Source organism: Nematolebias whitei, chromosome 1, assembly GCF_014905685.2.
Source record: "Nematolebias whitei isolate Nwh7 chromosome 1, NemWhi1, whole genome shotgun sequence".
Taxonomy (NCBI): Eukaryota; Metazoa; Chordata; class Actinopteri; order Cyprinodontiformes; family Rivulidae; genus Nematolebias; species Nematolebias whitei.
In genome coordinates, this window is record NC_056498.1 from 73,313,603 (window position 1) to 73,335,247 (window position 21,645).

At 38.9% G+C, this 21,645-nt stretch overlaps 1 protein-coding gene across 1 annotated transcript in view; it reads left to right on the forward strand.

Moving 5' to 3' along the window:
* Nucleotides 1–7,631: 7,631 nt before the first annotated feature.
* The window catches only part of mcm8 (minichromosome maintenance 8 homologous recombination repair factor), a 23,323-nt gene continuing 9,309 nt past the window's right edge, over nt 7,632–21,645 (forward strand). The window contains exons 1-12 of the mRNA XM_037687399.1: nt 7,632–7,760; nt 8,454–8,678; nt 9,701–9,766; nt 9,843–9,925; nt 10,073–10,222; nt 11,295–11,392; nt 11,476–11,674; nt 12,280–12,365; nt 13,890–14,035; nt 15,960–16,034; nt 16,118–16,256; nt 18,353–18,383. Of these exons, the coding sequence (XP_037543327.1) occupies nt 8,456–8,678; nt 9,701–9,766; nt 9,843–9,925; nt 10,073–10,222; nt 11,295–11,392; nt 11,476–11,674; nt 12,280–12,365; nt 13,890–14,035; nt 15,960–16,034; nt 16,118–16,256; nt 18,353–18,383 (1,296 nt within the window). The 5' untranslated portion in view covers nt 7,632–7,760; nt 8,454–8,455. The remainder of the gene's footprint in view (nt 7,761–8,453; nt 8,679–9,700; nt 9,767–9,842; nt 9,926–10,072; nt 10,223–11,294; nt 11,393–11,475; nt 11,675–12,279; nt 12,366–13,889; nt 14,036–15,959; nt 16,035–16,117; nt 16,257–18,352; nt 18,384–21,645) is intronic.

The window sequence follows — 21,645 nt, forward strand, 5'->3', positions numbered from 1 at the left end:
ATTTGATCTGTTCTCTGTTATTTACGAATTTTTCCACTATCTGCTTTGCTATTTTTTCAATGTTTTGTTACTTAACAAAAGGAGCACTATGGGGTGGCCTGCACTAAAATTACAAATGTATTGTCTCTAAGGGTTTTAAATGCAGTGTGTGGGCATGTGCTATTTTGTAATTGTATATCAAATTGTGTGACTTTTCATTTAGTTTAAGAACTTAAGAAACTTTTCCTCATGTTTGTTGTGCATTGCAGGAGAGGCACCCTCCTGCTGAAAACTAGTAACTAAGTAACTTTTACTCTGCATAACTTTGAACTTTTATTTAAGTATTTAAGTTTGGAGTCAGCCTCCCCACCATCACAGACATCTACACCTCCAAATGCAGGAGGAGGGCCACCTGCATCATGAAGGACCCCACTCACCCAGCACACACACTTTTTGCCCCTTTCCCTTCAGGCAGGAGGTTGTGGAGCATTAAGTGTAGAACCACTAGGCTGAGGAACAGCTTCTACCCTGAGGCTGTTAGACTCATGGATCCCTAGTCAGAATTATTGCTGTTAAAATTACTGTGAAAAAAAATCACAGTAATGCCACTTTGATTGTTATGTGCTGCTGACTATCCATGATGCTGATCTCATGCTGCTGATTATTTCATGTTGCTGTGTTCATTCGTCCTCACCTGCTCACACAGACTCGTGTTCGTGCTGCTGTTGTTTGGCACATTGTTTTGTACTATTAGTGCTTAGTATATCCTTAGTTTGGCATATTTCTTAGTTCATATCTTAGATCTTACTACTGTTTTTATTTACAATTTGTATTTTTGTTGGATGTAACTGGGACCCTGTGTACATAGTTTCGTTCCACCACATGTACCACATCTGATGTGAATGACAATAGATACCAAGACCGTGACCTTGAATTTAAGTAATTTTAACTGTACTTGAGTAAAATTTTAAGAGTAACTGTAATTTTGTATTGAGTACTACTCTCACCTCTGCTTTAATTCATAACGGTGACTCTGTAATACAACCATAAACCATCAAGTCTTTCACTTCTGACACCCACACTCTTTCAGAACATATTAATCCTTTGTCATGTCAGCAGCAGAGACATGCCTGCTGAACCTTTGGGCCCTGAAGTCAGGCTGCAGAACAAACAGCTGAAAACATCTAATCCTGTTTGTTAAACTGCCCTGGTTTCACATTGATCTATTGCTGATTGATCATATAAAAGTCAAACGTCTGGCTAAGTAGTGCAGCTCTTTATCGTCACTGCATCTATCTCTCTGTGGCAATAGTTTGCACTTCATCTCCTGCCAAGATTGTGAGCTTCTACAGTTTTTCTCATGAAAACACCAGCTGTCGTTAAGAAGACAAATCAAAAAGACACACTATATAACACACTATACAGTCTCTCTTGTAAACGAGTCCTCAAGGCTCACTGAGACTAACCTGTATAAATAGAGAATGGGATTGTGACGTCAGCCGACATGAAAACCGCAATGCATTACTGGTATGCAGTACACGGAAGTTTAGGACCCTGATAGGCGATGTGCGATTTTGTTTCATACGTAAAATCACAAAAGAAATGGTGAAAGCTTGCTGCATTATCAACTGCCACAATCGTTCTCACAATCGTACGGGGAAACGTCTCGTAAATGGAGTGAGTTTTTTTCAGCTTTCCAGCTTGGAAACAACACCATGGAACACAGGTGGCCAAGCTAACAAAGAGACGTCGCTTGGCATGGGTTTCAGCTGTAAGACGAAAAAACATCACCTTCAGTAATATTTCCCGACATGTTTGTGTGTTCACGGCATTTTCACAAAGGTAGGGATTAATCTAAATGATGTTTCAGTCGTATGTGGTGACTAGGGCTTTAACAGACTACTCGAGTAATCTACACATCGATTCCTAGGACATATATTGAGTTTTTTTATTTCACGTCGAGAATTCGTGGTGACGTCATTACGTCGCCATTACGTCAATGCGTCACATGTCACGTCACGTTTTTTTTTTTATATATATTTTTGATTTACTTCATTTTGTATATTGCTTTGTGTGTTGTCTGTTGTTCTGTCTGTCCAGCACTTTGGTTGGCCTTGTAGCTGTTTTAAGTGCTCTATAAATAAAATGGTATGGTACGTGATCCGCACCGGGCGCGGATGGATTCGTCCAAGCTAACAGATGGAGCAGAGCAGGCCCAGTCTTGGCAAACAGGTAGAAATGCATCAATAGATGGTTCAACTACCGTAAGGAAACAAAAAATGAATCAACTTGCTGACTTTGGAGCTCGTTGCGAACCGGTGTTACACCATATTCTGTGACCACCGTATATTGTGACCGTAGGGGGCGGTGTTGCATGCACTGTTGCAGGTCACAGAATATGGTGTAACATCGGGTCCAATCGACCGAACCGGAACCATCTTCCTCTGACCTTGTTTCACAAACAAAAAGCAAAAAATATTAATCTCTAAACCTATAAGAAAACCTATAAACATATTAATCTCTAAAAGTAAACCTAATGCGCACCACAGCTGGCGGTGGTGTGGTCGTCCGCCCCACTGTTTTTGGTTTCATTTTTGACGTGCTGCAGGTTTCTTTTACTTTTGCAGCTTAATAATAACTAATAGTTTAGTTGTTCCTGTGACTTATTTGCAGTATGATAAATGGTAGGAGCATAATATACGCTCCCAATGTTTTCGTCTTTTTTTGTAAATAACGACCATTTTTGCAGTTTTATTTATTTATTTATTTATTTTTGTATCTTTAGATCCTATGATGTCATCAAGTACTCGAGTTCTACTCGAGTTTTATTATGTTAATGTCGAGTTTTAAAATTATGTAGTCGCTCAACCCCTACTTCAGACACACTGAAAGCAGATCAGGAGGAAGGATAAACGAGGCAGACAAGACAGAAGCAGCCACCTCGATCAGAGCCAGGGAGGAAAAAAAACGACTAGCCTCAAATAAATTCCAAGAACCAGCCTTGAATCCTCTTCTGTCCAGTTCTGTGGCGAAAAGGAAGAAGTTGCCTCATTGTTTGTGCTGAGTACATGGCCTGTCGCTTAAACAGTGCAGCACAGACACTTGTGGATGTTGTGCCTGAAGGTAATCCAGAACAAGATTTAGGTGTTGCCATATTGCCGGAGGGCCTTATGTCTGCTGGCTGAGATTGTGCAAAAACACGCAGGCTCTGGGTGTCCGCCAACATACAACACACCTGTATGCAGGGTGGCTTGCTGATGTGAAGCCCCAAAGTGGACTGTCTGAACTTGGGAACTGTATTTACAGCTGTAATTTTCTGAGAAATCAACATGTATCAAAGCCTCTTCCCCAGACATCTTTTTCTTCAGCTCAAGGCAGAAGGCATATTGCTGCTTGATGTTAAAGTGATGCATTTTAAATCGCTTTACATAGTCATGGAAGAGTTCATTTAGGTCCCCTTGTGTTCTTTTCACAGATTTCTTGACAGTCACCTTGACTGTGGCCTTTTCTCCCATTTTGTCTATCTCCATCTTTTCTATGACCCATTTGGTAAACGATGTGCTGAAGGTGCTGTTGTACGAGCTTGTGATTAGGGATGTAACAATACATGGATTTAAATTGATATATCAATTAAATGGTTAATCATTCAATTATATTGTGGCAAAACTAAAACATTAATTCATATCGTCATCTTTAAAATACGCTTTTATTTTGAAATTCCCAAGGCACGTTAGTGTCACCATTTCCGTGCACGGCTGCGCTCTGCGGCCGCCTCAGCAACATGGCAGACAACGCAGAAAACACAGATAATGAAATTTGCTCTACTGCTGGATTTAAATCAACACTGTGGAATTATTTTGGATTCCAACAGAAGGACGGCTCCACAGGCACAACTCATGCTGTATGCAACAGGTGCCAGTGTGAGTTAAAATACACAGGAAACACAACAAATTTGGACGTTCACTTGTTCACCTGAAGAAAAAAACAGCATTGATAGCCAGGTTATGTAAGCTCAATATCTATTTTTGTTTCTTTATAAGCGAAACGTAATCAGGGCACCTTTAAGTTAACTGGTTTAAAAAAAATGCACTTAAACAGGAGAAATGTGAGACAATACTGAACATGTCATTTATTTTTATTTTTTCATTAATTTTTTTTCATTAATTAAGAAAAAAAAAGTTTTTTTTTTTTTGCACCTGCTCTGTGATAGTCTCAGTGTTCTGTTCAAAGCGCAGAGACCATCATGAAGACCAAGGAACACACCAGGCAGGTCCGAGAAACTGTTGTGGAGAAGTTTAAAGCCGGATTTGGATATAAAAAAAATTCCCAAGCTTTAAACATCCCAAGGAGCACTGTCCAAGCAATTATATTGAAATGGAAGGAGTATCAGACCACTGCAAATCTACCAAGACCCATGCATCCCTCTAAACTTTCATCTCGAACAAGGAGAAAACTGATCAGAGATGCAGCCAAGAGGCCCATGATCACTCTGGATGAACTGCAGAGATCTACAGCTGAGGTGGGAGAGTCTGTCCATAGGACAACAATCAGTCGTACACTGCACAAATCTGGCCTTTATGGAAGAGTGGCAAGAAGAAAGCCATTTCTCAAAGATATCCATAAAAAGTGTTGTTTAAAGTTTGCCACAAGTCACCTGGGAGACACACCAAACATGTGGAAGAAGGTGCTCTGGTCAGATGAAACCCAAATCGCACTGTTTGGCCACAATGCAAAACGATATGTTTGGCGTAAAAGCAACACAGCTCATCATCCTGAACACACCATCCCCACTGTCAAACATGGTGGTGGCAGCATCATGGTTTGGGCCTGCTTTTCATCAGCAGAGACAGGGAAGATGGTCAGAATTGATGGGAAGATGGATGGGGCCAAATACAGGACCATTCTGGAAGAAAACCTGTTTGAGTCTGCAAGAGACCAGAGACTGGGACAGAGATTTATCTTCCAACAAGACAATGATCCAAAACATAAAGCCAAATCTACAATGGAATGGTTCACAAATAAACGTATCCAGGTGTTGAAATGGCCAAGTCAAAGTCCAGACCTGAATCCAATCGAGAATCTGTGGAAAGAGCTGAAGACTGCTGTTTACAAACGCTCTCCATCCAACCTCACTGAGCTCGAGCTGTTTTGCAAAGAAGAATGGGCAAGAATTTCATTCTCTCCATGTGCAAAACTGATAGAGACAAACCCCAAGAGACTTGCAGCTGGAATTGCAGCAAAAGGTGGCGCTACAAAGTATTATTGCAAGGGGGCCCAATAATATTGCACGCCCCACTTTTCATTTTTTTATTTGTTAATAAAGTTTGACACATCCAATAAACTCCATTCCACTTCATGATTGTGTCCCACTTGTTGTTGATTCTTCACAAAAAATTAAAATTTTATATCTTTATGTTTGAAGCCTGAAATGTGGCAAAAGGTTGAAAAGTTCAAGGGAGCTGAATACTTTCGCAAGGCACTGTATATTATAAGGCGGTGTAGAAAACTAAAAACAGGAACATGTCTTCATCTCATGTACTAGTGAGACAGTCTGCGTGAAGTTAATGATGTCCAGTTAACCAGTGAATACAGGGTGCAATGATGGGTACAGTAGTTACAGCCAGTTATGAATCTTAGTGCACCATGATAGGCAGCATCCAACATCTGCAGGGTACTTGTAGGAGCGTTCATGTAAATAATGTCACTGTATGGAAGGAAGGAAAGACAGTTGCAAGGCATTCCTGGCATTCAGAGTTAGACAGGATCTGTTTCTGAAAAAGAAACCCAGTGTAACTTTCAGTTTCCTAGGTTTTCCATGTGAAGCTTAAAGAAGAGATACGAGTCGACCAAGATACCCAGATATTTATAGGAACCAACAAACTCAATGGGGACATCATTTGAGGATAAAATCGGAAGAAGAACTGCTGGGACCTACTTCCTGTTTGAAAAAAGTATCCCTTTGGTTTTATCGGCATTTAAGATATGTTTGAGACAGAACAAATCAAGACTGGATGATGTCAAAGGCAGATTGCAAAAGCTGGAAAGCCTTAGCAACTGTTTTAGCTCGACAATAAACAACTGTGTCATCAGCATAGAAATGTATGGATGCATCAGGGATGATCTGACCTACATTGCCTATGTAGATTGTAAAGAGGGTGGGTCCTAAGACTGAGCCTTGTGGTACACTATTGTTGACTGTTAAATAACTGGAGGAAGTACCATTATGTTGAACACATCACCTCCTATTTGACAGATAGTTAGTGAACCAACCAACGGTTTGATCTGAGAAATCAATTTCTGAGAGTTTATGACACAAGATGTTATGATCCACAGTGTCAAAAGCTTTAGACAGGTCTAAGAAAAGTGCAGCACGATAATCCTTAGCATCCAGTGCTTCAACAACATCAATATAAACCTTCAGTGAAGCAGTTGTGCTGTGTTGTTTCCTGAAACCAGACTGATGTGGAGGTAAGATGTTAAATGAGTCCAAATAATTTTTGATTTGAGAGTTTGCATTTTAGCCAAGGTTCTACAAAAACTGATAGAGTTTAGAGATTGGTCGATAGTTGCTCAGTGAGGTGGGGTCACCTCCCTTCAGCAAAGGAAGAACAAAGGCTGTTTTCCAAGTGCCTGGGATGGAGTTTTGGCTTATGGACAGGTTAAAGATGTGGGTCACAGGGACTGTGATGATATGAGCGGCCAGCCTTAAGAAATAAGGTGGAAGTTCATCTGGTCCTGCAGATTTTTTAGAGTCTAGACCTTTTAAAAAATTATTAACCTCACTAACTGAAAATGGGGAAAGAGAAAAGGTGTGATTTACTGAAGACTGACTTGTAGGAAAGATATAGTTTGTAGAAGTTTGACTTTTAGAGGAAGTGGCTGATTTTCCATTAGTAACTGTGTCAAATAAAGAACTAGAAGTGACAAAATGTTTGTTGAAACAGTTCAGGATCTCGTGCTTATTTGACACAGGAACAGAATTAACAAGAAGTTGTAATGGGAGGTCAGATGATTGGGAGCTGCCTGAGAAAGATTTGATGGTTTTCCAGAATCTTTGAGGGTCATTTAGATTTTATGCAGTATAATATATTGTATATACATATTTTCATTCATTCAACCTTTATTTAGACAGGTTAATCCCATTGAGCCTCGAGGACTCATTTACAAGAGACCTGAATATTTATATACAAATACTGTACTGTAAATAGTCTGCCATTCTCAATGTTCCAATACATATTGAACATTATTATTGATATTGTTTATCTTATATCTACCAACATTTAGGAACTTTTGTGTGAAATCTTCAAATCTTTTAATCTTTTTATCTGTTGCTGCTGTTGCTGCTGATACACTGGAATTTCCCATCCGTGGGACAATAAAGGCCATTTCTATTCTATTCTATTCTATTCTACAAACCTATTTATATATACAATATATTAAAAGCCTACATTTTTGGTTAATTATTTTTTAACTTTACTGAGATTTTGTTGTTGTTGTTGTTTTGGTTAATTATTTTTTAATTCCACCAAAACATTGTAATGATGGCTGATAACTCAGAGAGGTTGCTTGGAGAGATGTTTCCTGTAGGGGGCAGTAAAAGGTAAACAGTCTGATTTGTCGTACCGGAAGTGAAGAAGAAGAACTTCATCACGAGCGGAGGGAATTTTGACTGCTAACAGGATGCTAACAGTTATGTCCGTAACGTTTCGGTAAACGATTTTTGACCACTGGTCGGTTTTTGTTTGTTTGTTTTAATTATTTTACTTGGAAGCAAACGAAAGGTTTGTACGTGCTTATGTCAGTTATTATAACCCCCCCCCCCACACACACACACACTTTACTCTGAACTTGAACAAAACCGTGCTAGTTGCGTTAAAAACTAAATATAAAATTCAGCTAGCTTTCTGTGTCAAACACTGAAAACATGTTTGACTGTTCTAATATAAATCATTTTAAAAGATTTAAAAAAGAAAATGTAAATATTGTGTTAGTATGTCTGCTGAAAACGGATTTAATTTAAAAGAAATCTGATTTAAAAAAATGTAAGAGGGTTGACATATTTTATACGTAGCTAACAGCGTTTGTTTTGGCAAAAATCAAACTAAGTCCTGTCTAGTTTTCAAATAGGAAGTAACTAGGTGGCAAATTAATTTCAGTGTTCTTTTCCCATTTATTAAATGCAGATTCCCATTTTGTTCCAACGTACTAGCCAGGAAAGATCTTTTATATTCCAGTGGTTGGAACTAAAACTACAGCTGATTCAATGTAACATATTTTAAAATGATTTTAAAACAAATGCAGTAAAGGCAATGTTTTAACATGTTCATTTGCTGCCAAAACTAGAAACTACTGTCGTGACAGTAGTGAAGAAACATGACTGAGCTGAAGTTATGTATTTGTAAAAATAGCAGCAACTAATGTTATAAAGTGCAAGAATAACAAAATGTTAATTGGTTTGTTCTGTATTTTTAAAGGAATGAGTTCGCAGGACTCCAGGAGAGGTTCATGGAGAGGTGGAGGCTGGAGAGGCGGTGGATGGAGAGGAGCTGGGGGAGGTGGTGGATGGAGAGGGCAAGGAGGTTGGAGGAGTAGACCTTGGAGAGGAGGATCAGCAGCACCAAGACAAGGAGGAGGCTTTAGAGGTGGTGTTGGTGGAGAAGGAGGAGGATCAGGAAGTCCAGCCTTTATCTCTCAGAGAAGTGAGCTGTGTTTATTTTTACAGCTGTGATACATTTTAAGAAAAGTGTTATTTAAATAGCTTCCAACATACCTTTTAAGATTAAATAACATTAAATGAATAAAGACAGCATTTGTTGAATGAATGCATATCGCCTGCTGCTGTTCTTGCCAGAGTTTTAGGCTGAGATAACCTTATAATGAAATGTTTGGAGCAAACCTTAAAAATGTTGCACACAATATCATGCAAAATAGCAAGACGTCACAATTCAAGTACCAGAACATGTTGGGGATAACTCCTACTACCACACCAGGTTTTAACTTGGTGTGTGTAAATTTACCTGTGTTTGTCATTCTTGTGTCTGCAATGATTGTATTACTGTGGCAGCCATGTTAAATTGAACTGACTCCAAAAGTTACTTGGTTGTAGATTTGCATTCAGAAATTACTTCCTGAAAATTTCAGTAAAATTTGTCTGGTGGTTCATGAGATATTTTGCTAATAGACAAGCAGGGCTGACTGCAGCAGTTAATGCCAAAGTTTCAAGCAAAGTTTTCTACATTCACCTTAGAATCTAGCTGTTTTTTGTTACTTTTTTTTTTTTTTGCCATCCTATTTGTTAAAAAAACAACAACAAAAAAAAACATATGTATATATATATATATATATATATATATATCTGTATGACTTTTTATACTGTTTATTGTTGTTGCTGTTGTCATGTTGTCATCTTTCTTTGTTGAAATCAGGTCTCTCTTGTAAATGAGTCCTCGAGGCTCAATGGGATTAACCTGTCTAAATAAAGGTTGAATGAAAAAAAAAAAAAAATCTAGTGCAGTGAGAAGCACTTGGATTATGTGTTGTGAATGAGTGTTAGCTAGTATCATGAGTGTTAGCTAGTACCAATTGTCAGGTGGCTATGGCGGCCATCTTGGCTTAAGAACACGCAAAAACATCACCTTTTTGGCAGCGAGCGATCATGCAAGTTCTTACAGCTTAACTCACACACTGTAGTTATTTAACCATTGGAATGATTTCCCCACAGCGTCCCGTCAGACGACTCTTGATGCACTGTGTCCGTACAAAGGATGGGCGCTCTACTTCACAGATGGTGCGTGTTTGTGTATTTATGTAGGAATCGGGGACAAGTGTCTGTTTTTCTAACCTTTTTGTTTTATTTTTTGCAGGCTTCATCGAGAGCTCACCCAGTGTGGAGAAGATCAAAATATTTGAGAAATATTTCACTTCAAAGATTTACCTTTATGATAAGGTCAGTCATGAGTAGATTTATTTTTAATAGTATCTTTAAAACATTATATATATGTCCTATGTGTCTTTGATTTATGTTAACAAAAACTTTTTTTCAGGTAATATTTTTTTTTCGTTTCGTTCAAAAGCAGTTCTGGTGTGTTTTCAGGATGAGATAGAGCGTCAGGGCAGTGTTCTGGTGGATTACACAGATTTAATTGGAGACCAAACTGTGTGTAAAGCACTTCCTGACATCATCACAGATCTAAAAGAGCAGCCAGAGGTGATGCTGAGCTGTTTGGGAGTTGCCATTCATCAGGTAAACACAATTATTGTAACACAAGTACGTGTTTGTTTCTGCAACTTACTGCCAGTAAACGTTACATCATACAGCACTCTACTAGATCTGTACAGAGTATAATCAGAGCTTTATCACATTCATACACCGATGGGGCAAACATCAGAGGCAATGAGGGGTTCAGTGTCTTGCCCAGGGACACTTCAACATGTCGCTGTTGGTGGAATCGAATTCCCAACTCTCCCATTGGAGGACGACTGCTCTAACCACTCAGCCTCAGCCGCCCCGAGATTGGGGTAGTACCGGTAGTAGTATGTAGTTTACTTCAATCATTATATTTTTGAAATGGCTCAGTCAGTGGTTCTTATCATACCAGAAAAGATATTTTTTGTTAAAATCAACATTTGCAATTGTTTCAGTAACTTACAATGCCATAAAACATTATTTCCTTTAATTGACCCTTCAAAGTCGCCTCCTGAGAACACATGAACATCACTCTAATGTCAGTTCTGTTATAAAAGACGTACATATTAAGTCTTACGGCTTTCCCATAATTATGTGGATTTTTCCCAATTTTTCAAGACTAGGGGGCGTCCAGAGAAAGTCTTAGTTTTCAAAAACTCAACTTCATATTTATTTTATGTCTCAGAACCAGCCCGTAACAAAATGCCAAGGTCGCCCCCTCATCCTCCTCCGTTACTTAGACTGTACCTGCTCCGCTGCTGACGCGTATGAAAGGGCAAACAGTTTGCATGCTATATTTGTGGTGGAGATGTCCGTTTCTGTTCATAACTTTTATGGACAGAATTTCTAGGCGCAGCCAAGGTGTTGAGGGGATCCGTTTTGGTGGCCTTAGGATTGCTTCTCTGCTTTTTGCAGATGATGTGGTCCTATTGGCTTCATCAGATTGTGATTTACAGCTTTTGCTGGATTGTAATACACTTAAAATAATTAAAAAAATTACTTTTAATTTTAGTGAGTCAAACTACTATAGTTTCCTGTTTTCTCTCTCTCTCTCTCTCTCTCTCTCTCTCTCTCTCTCTCTCTCTCTGTCTCTCTCTCTCTCTCTGTCTCTCTGTGTGTGTGTGTTTAGGTGTTGACTGCTGATTTAGAAAAACAAGCTGCTGAGCTGCAGGAGGAGGAGCTTCCTGTTGCTACACCAATCATCAATATTCCTCATATTAGTGTGAGGTAACGCCTGTGGTTTGGAGCAGTGGTTTGAACACCTGAGGAACTGTTAAAGATCAAAAATTATTTGTTCAACTCTCCCTCAGGCTGTATAACTATGAACCCATGACTCCTCTGCGGACGTTGCGAGCCAGCGTGTTTGGACGTCTGGTTTCTGTGAAGGGAACTGTGGTCAGAGTGAGCAGCATCAGACCTCTGTGTACCAAGATGGCCTTCAAGTGCCAAGCCTGCACACAACTGCTGTCTCTACCCCTGCAGCATGGAAAATACACAACACCTACCAAAGTATGGGCACATACAACACCCTTTAAAGTGTGGAAACACAACACACCAACGTAAGCAACGTTGATAAAATATTTGAAGAACCACTTGATGGATTTTAGTGAAACTCTGAGAGTTTTCATTATCTGGACATCTACAACCTAACTTTTATAGTCAATCAAATCCAAGATGGCTGCCACAGCTAACTGACCCTAGCCAACACACGAATGGTTATAACTCAGTCAGCTGTACAGATACTGAGCTAAAGTTTGGTGTGTTATAGATGAGAATCATTCACGACAAACTCAATCTGACAAAAGCTTTTGTGCGATAGCACTCAACGTCCCCCAAAGGTTTGACCAAAACTTACTCCAGCTCCATTTTTCATAAGATAATTTTAGTTTACATTAAAGGTGGAGAGTGATATGCATTCCTCCGGGGAGTGTGAGTTCTGCATGATGATAACCCAATAGCAGGCTTGCATGTTCAAATAAACATGTTCTCTGTGCAGTTAAAATAAATAAATATGAAACTGAATTTGCATTTTGAGTTTGTATATCAGTGTTGTTCTTCCTGCATGACCTCAATTCACTTGTTTGTTTGTTTTTTGTATGTTTTTTGTCACCAAGTGCATTCAGCCTGGATGTCGCAGTCGTTCCTTTATCCCCGTCCGCAGTTCTCCCCTCACACAAACTGTAGACTGGCAGATCATTAAGTAAGTGTGATGAGTTCCACCTGTAATATTTAAAAACATGTTTGTTTGGATTTTCATTTATTTTTTCATTTAGCCTTTATTTATCCAGGTAGTCTCATTGAGCCACGAGAACTCATTTTCAAGAGAGACCTGTTTAGGAGCAGATGGGGGTTAAGGGCCTTGCTCAGGGGCCCAGAGTGGGGCGAATGAGGGTGGGGGCAAGTGTGGGTGCTTCACCTACCCCACCCACATTTTTGATGTTAATCTAAAGATTTACTGAGACTATAATTATGAAATAGTACAATAGAAATGATCTTAAAGGTACTCGATAGGGGTGCAACCACCGATAAATCGGCTGGCCGACTTCCCTAATTTCGGGAAATTTAAAATCAGCCAATACTTGCATGAGAAACCGATTTTACAGATTTTTTAAAATTTATTTATTTTTATTTTTAACAACAATTGTCTGAACTTCATTTATATTTCAGAGCACTACCTTAGGGCCAGTTAAAACAATTTTGTATTGTTTCTAGGAAATTGTTCAAGGGCATGTTTTTCAATAAAATAATATTGGAAAATTGAAGGTGCATTGTGACCTCATAACTCCTGACAGTGTCGCTTATAAAACAAAATCGTATCGGCCAAAATCGGAATCGGCAAGTCAGACTTTTTAGAAATAGGTGATCGGAGATCGGCCAGAAAACTGCAATCGGTGCACCCAGATGCAAGCTATGAAATTATAAAAAGGTTATCTTGAACTATATCATCTGATAGGGTATAAAGTATTCACTTTTCTTCTTTACTGATTTGTAATACTGAAATGTATATCCACCCTCCATGATGCTGAAGCATTTGGCTTAATCCCCCTAGAACCACGTGGAAGCTCGAGTCACATGACTGACCTACGTCAGGCTGGCTGTGCTCTCTGTAGATAAACAAATGTGGCAGAACTGGACAAGCATACAATCTTGGAGGAGATGTTTTGTTAAAAATAAGAGTAAATCTGTAAAATTGTCAGAATACTTGATCCCAAAACGGATCTTCCATGGGTGTCACCATGTTGACTTGTTCAGTCACTTCGGCTGTTTCTGATGGAAGACAAACGCACACTATTCACTGTTTTTTTATTTTATTTAAAGACACATCGTCGATATAAGAAAAAAGTTTGTGCAGATTTTGTTTCTCGCTTTCTTATTTTTTACCACTCTTCAAAACACTGCTCAGTGTTTCCCCAACCATTATACAAGCAGGGCGCCCCGCCCTGTCAACAGAACAGAGTGCCCTGCCTAGAAGGCACTGACGTAGCACTAAGCTAGCGGCACACAGTACAGATGTGCTAGCTAAAAAGCTATGACTATGAAGGTAGTGCTTTGACTGTCTCCCTCACTTCTCGTCACCCCCACCCTCGACCAACAAAAATTTTATTCAGTTTATTAATCATGAAAGATAAGGGCGCCCTGCCAAGAGGAGTAAACTAGGGGGAACACTACTGCAATAAGTCCCTTTTGAAGCTTCATCTGATATAAATCTGTGGTTCTGCTTCAGGGTTCAGGAGATGATGGGCGGAGAGCAAAGAGAGACCGGACGAATCCCGCGTACAGTGGACTGTCACCTGACCTCTGACCTCTGTGACAGCTGCGTCCCCGGAGACACGGTCACTGTGACGGGGATAGTTAGAGTTATCAACGACGGTACAAAAACAGCACATGCATTCTAATAAACAGGCATTAACTAAACAAAGTTCTCTAGAGCAGGGGTTTCTAAAGTTTGGGTCAGAAAACACCAGGTAGGAGTCTTAAGAAGGTCTACTGGAATGATATATTCTTTACAATGATCAACAATAACATGTATTTTTATCTGTCACAATTAGTTAAAACAGTCATGTCCACCTTCCCTGTTCATTGTTTAAACCAGAGCTGTTCAACAAAACTGCTCAGGGGAGCAGAGTTTCTGAAAGCCAGCAGCTCGGGGGCTGGACATCCAGCCATTTAAAGTGATTATGTAAATAAACCAAATATTACAGTGATCTGTTACCTTTAAAATATATATATATATTATTGCATTGAATCATAAATGCAATAAACAGAATCACATATCTATCTATATTTATTTATATATATATATATATATAGACAGATAGATAGATAGATAGATAGATAGATAGATAGATAGATAGATAGATAGATAGATAGATAGATAGATAGATAGATACTTTTTTTTTTTTAATTGTTTTAAGTGGGCTGGATTGAAGTCACCCGCGGGCCGCCAGTTGAATAGCCCTGGTTTAAACAGTCATTCAGTATGGTGAAGGCCTAATTAGCATTGGCCGCAGCAGAGTTTATTTTTCTTTGTAGAGAAGTAAAGATTTCAAACAAAGAATACATTTCATTTTGGACAGCAAAGATAACATTACTAACACTAACTCTAATCTAGATGTAAAATATATCAGTGTTGGTTTCATTGTTCTGGATAAAGTTTTACAAGGCAATAGCCTATGGTAGGTTCTCTAAATGATAGATTGCTAACTTGAGAGGCATGTAGCTAATGCCAAGCGGGTTGTAGGACTGAAGAGAATTTATTGTTGATTTGTTTTACAGATCAGTTAAAATAAACTTGCCATGCTTTGTTCAGCAAAATATGCTACACAGTATAGTTCTCTGCTTCGGCTGTGCTGAATGTGAAAGTGAAACTTAAGTGAACGGCAATGACTTGAAAGTAGTCTTCATGCAACCTCTGCTGGATGCATTGTACAATTACGATTGGGTCCCAGCATTTTAGGGGTGAAAATTAGAATTGTTTATATTGTCGCATAATGGGACAAATATCACTGATATGGTCCCCATACGTCAATATCAGCCTAAATTATTGGCCCTACCGATATATCGATCAAGCTCATTGCTTGTGTGTTGTAGCAGAGAGCCATAATCAAAACAAATTCTGAGCTCAAACGGATCTTGTGAGATCTCACACTGGCACATCAGAACATGTATAATGTAACATTTACAAGTTTTGACCCCCAAAAAAACCTACGCTCGTTTTTCAACATAAATATTTTAGTTTAAAATCCGGCATGAGGAGCTGCCGATGATGCGCCATCTTTGAAAAAACCTTGGACTTTTACTTCTTAAAGTTCCCGTGACATCAAATTTTTGTTATATGAATACATTTTTGGAAGGGCAACAATAACATTGCCAACAAAACATCACGCTGCTGAAATGAACAGTTGTTGAAATCTTCTCGAGCAGTAACAGGAAGTGATGTCAAAGGGGAACGCCTGCTTGTAAACGCAGCATTGCTCCAATGGCTAATACAGACAGCAGAGAAGAATCTGTTTCTTTAGATATTTTGGGTCACCATCAGAGAGACAAAAATAGTTCAAATATATTGTTTCAATTTAAAAAAAGATCAGGAAATTTCCCTTTGATGTCCCTTCCCGCTTCTCTTTAGTTGCACAAAGTTTAGATGAAAATATGCAGTTATGTGACAAAGTGTGACAAAATTCATGTGTATTCTGCCAAATTTCTTTATCATTAAGCTGTTTTCTTATATGCCTGTCTCAGGCTCTTCATTGTTCCTGCAGCTCAGGCGCTCTGAACACAACTGATCTGTTTTCAGGCAGCTCCAGAGGAAATAAAGATCAGTGCATGTTTCTCCTGTACATCGATGCTACGTCAGTCAGCAACACTAAAGGTAACATTTTTTGATTTATGTTAGATTTTTGTTGGGAGTTCTGGGAGGAATCCATGTCCCTGATTTTATTTTATTTTTTTCAGGCCAGCTCTCCAAGTCTGGAGGTGAAGGGTCAAGTGTGTCACTTGAAGATCGTTCAGGAGGGGAGGAGTTCAGTTTGAAGGAGCTTTATGCCGTTCAGGAGATCCAGTCACAGCCGGACCTGTTTCGACTTATTGTACAGTAAGTTCATGAGCTCCTGCGTTACAAATACCTACCCTGTGTTGTGTATTCTATTTTTAAATCACTGCAGTGTCACCCAACAAAGTTGTCAAAGGTAAAAACAATGATCCACAATGTAAAATCAGAGCTGTGGCTCCAGAGATTGACCCATTAACAAACACAGTTTGTTGTTTTGCATGAAGCTTTATCCCAGTTAGTCTTCTTACTGAATGTAAGGCTACGGTGATACTAAAATGAACTAAATCACCAGAAGTTCATAATTTAAATTGCCAAAATTAGGCAAATCTTCAACCTCGAAGTGGTAATTTTATGTGGCTACACTTAAAGATAGAGCTACGACTCTGAAGGGAAACGGATCTTGATGATCCATTCAATTCCAGCAGCCGTTCAGTTTTGATCCGTAGTGACATACGTCAGGGCTGTACCCCGTTTCTTTTCCTGCCCTCCCCTCCTGAGCTGCTGCACTCCTCCTCTTTGCCTGTTCTCCTTCATCTCAGTGGAAAAGTGAAGGAGGGAGGAGCATTTGTCTGCATTTAAGAAGGACAACAAAGAAATAAAGAGGGGGAAATAAATGAAACTAGGAACGGTTCTCAACTCTCTACAACTCACTTCCTGTCGTTGGTTGTAAAGAGCCATTCAAAAGATTTGGATTATTTGCAGAAGCCACATCTTTAGCTCCTCTGATTTTTATTGTCCCCTGTTGTGAGCTAAATTTATACTGTCCTTTTGTGAGAATTGCGAATATGATACCATGGGACAATAAGTGAGGTACCGACCGCTATTGGTGTGTGGCTACATCTAGATGTAAAGAAGGTTCATTTTGAAAATTTGGTTACAAATCAAAATCCAAGATGGCCGCCACCATATACCAGTATATGAAAACGTTCTGAGCTGGAAAACTTGGAAAATAAGCAACAGGCCAACTTCTTTTTTGTGTGTGGGTGCTTCGAGACGTAAGAAAGGTTCGATGGCCTCAACCTTAGCTAAAGGAGTCCCTCATTTATCACTGGGGATCCGTACCCTGAAGCCCTGCGATAAGTGAAAAACTGAGAAGTAGGAATACTAGTACAAGTAGTAAGTATTAATTGATATTAGTCTGTATATATATGTGTGTGTGTGTGTATGTGTGTGTGTATATATATATATATATATATATATATATATATATATATATATATATGACATTTTAGACCTTTCCCACACTCTTGCAATATTCTACACAATGTTTCTAAACTCTAAAGGCTCTAAAAGAGCACAGTATATCATGACTTCAGCTCTCTGCCTTGGCTCCTCTGTGCTGCCTGCAAGTGCTCTCGGCCACGCCCACTTCTCCACTCTGCACTGAGATCAGCTGCAACAGGAAGTTTATCCTGCAGTGTGTGCTGCACAAAGGTGCAGCAGGTGCTAAAAAAATTTAAATAATTAATTTTAAGTAAAAACGCAGTGCTATTGTGCGACTCATCCATCAATCAGCCAATTGTGTATCATGTCCAGTATTATTTTGGAAAAACCATGATAGAACAAACCACAAATTAGCGAGGGACTGCTGTTTATGTAAACTGTCCAACCCTATCATTTGAGTAAACTGTGCTTTCTAGTTTTAATCATCTATAATAAAATGTAGCTTTTATTAGTGTTGTAACTGTGGTGGATAACTGTATCTGTACCTGGTCCGATACCAGCCTCAGGTACTCAAAAACACCCCAATACTTGAAACTGATACCATGTTTATGCTTGGTGACATCATTTCCTCTTCTACATTGGAAGTAATCGAGAATAACAACTAAAAAGTATAGTTGACAGATATGTCAAGATAAACAGGTGATATTAAGACTTCAGGCTGCCTGCGGTGTTCTTAATAGAAGAAATGTTTCTAAAGTCACTGTGCAATGTTTAGGTACTAACTTGTTAACTACTCTGTATTGGCAAGTACACAAACTGAAGTACTTGTACTCTGAAAACAAAACTAGTATCAGGACACCCCTTGCATTTATGTTTTTTTTTAGCTTTAAAAATGCCACATAGTGTTTTTTATTTACAATGATCTAATGAAGGTGCTAACATGCTAATATTTTACTCATTGCTTTGTTTTTCAGCTCTTTATGTCCTGCAATCTACGGACATCTGGTGAGACTTTTTACATTTTACAGACTGGATCTCGTTAACCTGTTCATATATTTATTGACTGAACATTTATGGAAGGTATCACTTGACATCAGGTCCATTAAAGCTCTTCATCGACATCAATACTCATACATACATGTTCATATGTACATTAAAGGCAAAGTTGGCATCTCTTCAATTCACTTTCTCTAATTTGGTGTTGCAGAAGCCCAGCTTTTATAAAAACTGTCCATTTGTTGCAAACTTCTGTCTTTTACATCTTTTAGTTGTTCCAGGGTTTGTGCATCAGTTTGTAATAATCATTTTTGTGAAACCATAAGCGCATCGTTTTAAGCATTTATTAATTTATTTTCCTAATTCCTCAAGGGGATTTATTATATGACATCCCTTTTTGCAGTTTATGTGAACCTCTTAAATCTAAGGTTAGTGTTTATTTATATATATATATATATATATATATATATATATATATTTTTTTTTTTTTTTTAATAATCTTTATTTATTTTCTCCCAGTTAGGGCTTTAACACTGGGCAGACTGATGGGAAAAGTCTCCTGTTCGGCCACTTTTCCTCCAGTAGAGGGAGCTACGCGTCCTGTTTTAGCAGTGATGTTTATAAATACCACATTCTGTTTGCAGCCACATTTTCTTGATGTTTGACGACTTAAACACATCAATTACAAAATTTACTGTTTTAGAATCATCTGTGAAGTCCACCAGGATAATGTTTACATAGAGATTATATTCTTTATTGTGTTTTGCTTATGGGCGGCTGTGGCTGAGTGGTTAGAGCAGTCGTCCTCCAATGCAAGAGTTGGGGGTTCGAATCCACCAGCAGTCACATGTTGAAGTGTCCCTGGGCAAGACAGTGAACCCTTCATAACCTCTGATGTGTGTCCCATCAGTGGATGAATGTGATCTAAAGCACCGATTAGTCTCTTTAGAATGATTTGTTCAATTATCTTTGTATAGATCTAGTAGAGTGCTGTATGAATGGATAAATGAGGCACAGATTGTAGTGTAAAGTGCTTTGAGTATCTTGAAATAAGATAGAAAGGCGCTATATAAGGACAGTCCATTTACCATTAATCTGTCCTATGTTGTTTAAAATTGTTTGTCTTACAGTTGGATGTCTTTCTTTGAGCTTTTCTAAATAATTATAAATCAGAATATAATTAAAGAAGTCGGTGGAAACAATACCCTAATGTACTTTAAGTTGGAAAAATGTCTTTACAGTTTGTCCCATATTGAACAGATTATTATTTATCTGCACATTTGGCCAAACAAATATCTATCTCAGCTGGCATGAAGTCAGAAATAGAAGCTCTTTTTATTGTCCTAATTGTATTTACAATGTTTCTTCACATGTATCCAAACCTTTAAAGTGAATGAGTGGATAATCCCCTCATTCTGTATTTGAACTCGTATTAAAGGTGTAACCTAAAAAAAATGGCAGAGATGTTGGATGCAGACCATTTACTGTCCAAGTCAATTTGGATCAGTGGAACCTGGGCTTTGAGCCGTGCAGCCCAGTAATAACTTCTAAGGCCCTGCAGTCCTTAAAGGAATACATGCTGCTCGTGCTGAGATTTAAACCGAGTAATGGTTGTTTCTCCTCAAACCTTGGAAATAACATTATGCTCGGTCTCATCTCATGTGATCTATTAGCACTTTGAGGATTTGTCACCTTCAGCTACTTGTGCTGTATATCAGATTTTTGCTCATCTGTACATGTCACTAATGTATAGTCATTGTGTGTAATCCATCCACATTTATTTATAGAGCGCTTTAAAACAGCCAAAGTGTGTCACAGTATAAAAGTCAAAGCCAAAAAATAATAAAAATACAAAAATGTCAGAGGTATCAAAAGCCTGCCTGAATAAAAAGTTTGAAGATTACATTTAAAAAGGCCAAGGTCGGTGATGGGGCAGGTCACGAGGTAGTTCCATGGTTTGGAAGGTCTGGTCACCCCAATGTTTGCGTTTCAACTTCAGGACAAATGGTAAAAATGAAGACATAGAAACTGTTCAATCATTAAATTAAACAAAAATACACCATTTAAGGGCACTTCTTGCCAACATTGACTGAAATACAATTTTTTTCCCATCGTTTTTGGTCACACTTTATTGATACCCATAAAATGTATAAACACAGCTGACATTGATGAAAAAAGTATTTAAAGCAGCATTATTTCTCCTGCAGCTTTAACTGCACTTGTTTACAATGAGCATGATCAGTTCACCCTCAGAGGTCAAGTTGGATCAGTTTCAGCTTCTGTTGGAGAAAAATATTCTCTTAACACACTCGATGGAGATTTTTAGAAAGAAAGTGCTATGTGTTGTCATCTTTGTATGTTCCCATACAACAATGAAATTAGTTCTCTGCATTTAACCCATCACACCTAGGATACACCCGGGTGGAGCAGTGGGCAGCTATGTAGTCACCTGGGGAGCAATTGGGAATTGGGTATCTTGCTCAGAGACACCACAACATGAGGGAATGGCTAGGGATCAAGCCTGGGACTTTGGGGTCCTAGGTCAGCTGTCCTGCCTCTACCCCCATCTCGGCCCTCAACTGGCATTTTACTTGCAAGGACTCCATCTGGAGGCCGACTCACCGACGGCCATGGATCATGTCTGTGCGTCTGACTGCGGCTGGCTATGAGGGAACGCCCGCTGGACTCTGCTGCTGTGTAAAAGTCTGCAGAAAACTTTATTTGACGTGCATTCAGTGACATGTTCAATGAGTTGTTTATCTGTGTAAGAAATCTGTCTTGAAAGAGACAAGAGAATGTTTTGGGCATGTTCTCATGGCGTCAACACCAGTGAGGCACTGCTAGTCGGCGAGCTGGCCTTCAGGCCGAGACGAGAGAATGTTCTGTGTACAAATTACAGAAAGATGTTCTCAGCCATAATATACCAGTAATAAAAATATTCATACCAAAAATTCTCCAACAGCTTATAGTAGTCTGTCGCTGCTTTGCGGTTTGTTTTTCGAGGACTCACTCTATCGCGGTTTTTCACAATAAGATTGGACATGACACACAACTGGCTTCAGTGTATGGATCCCCAGCGATAAACGAGGGACTACTGTATTTGTAAAACTGTTTTAGCCATTTTGAACTCTTGAACTGAGTTGGCTCCAAAACATTTTTGTTGTAGGCTCAAACTCTTATTACTTTATGGAATTTTCAATTTCCGTTCTGTGATTCGTTAGAACTTTTCTAACGGTACAGACGAACACACAGATGTTTTCTAACGGTACAG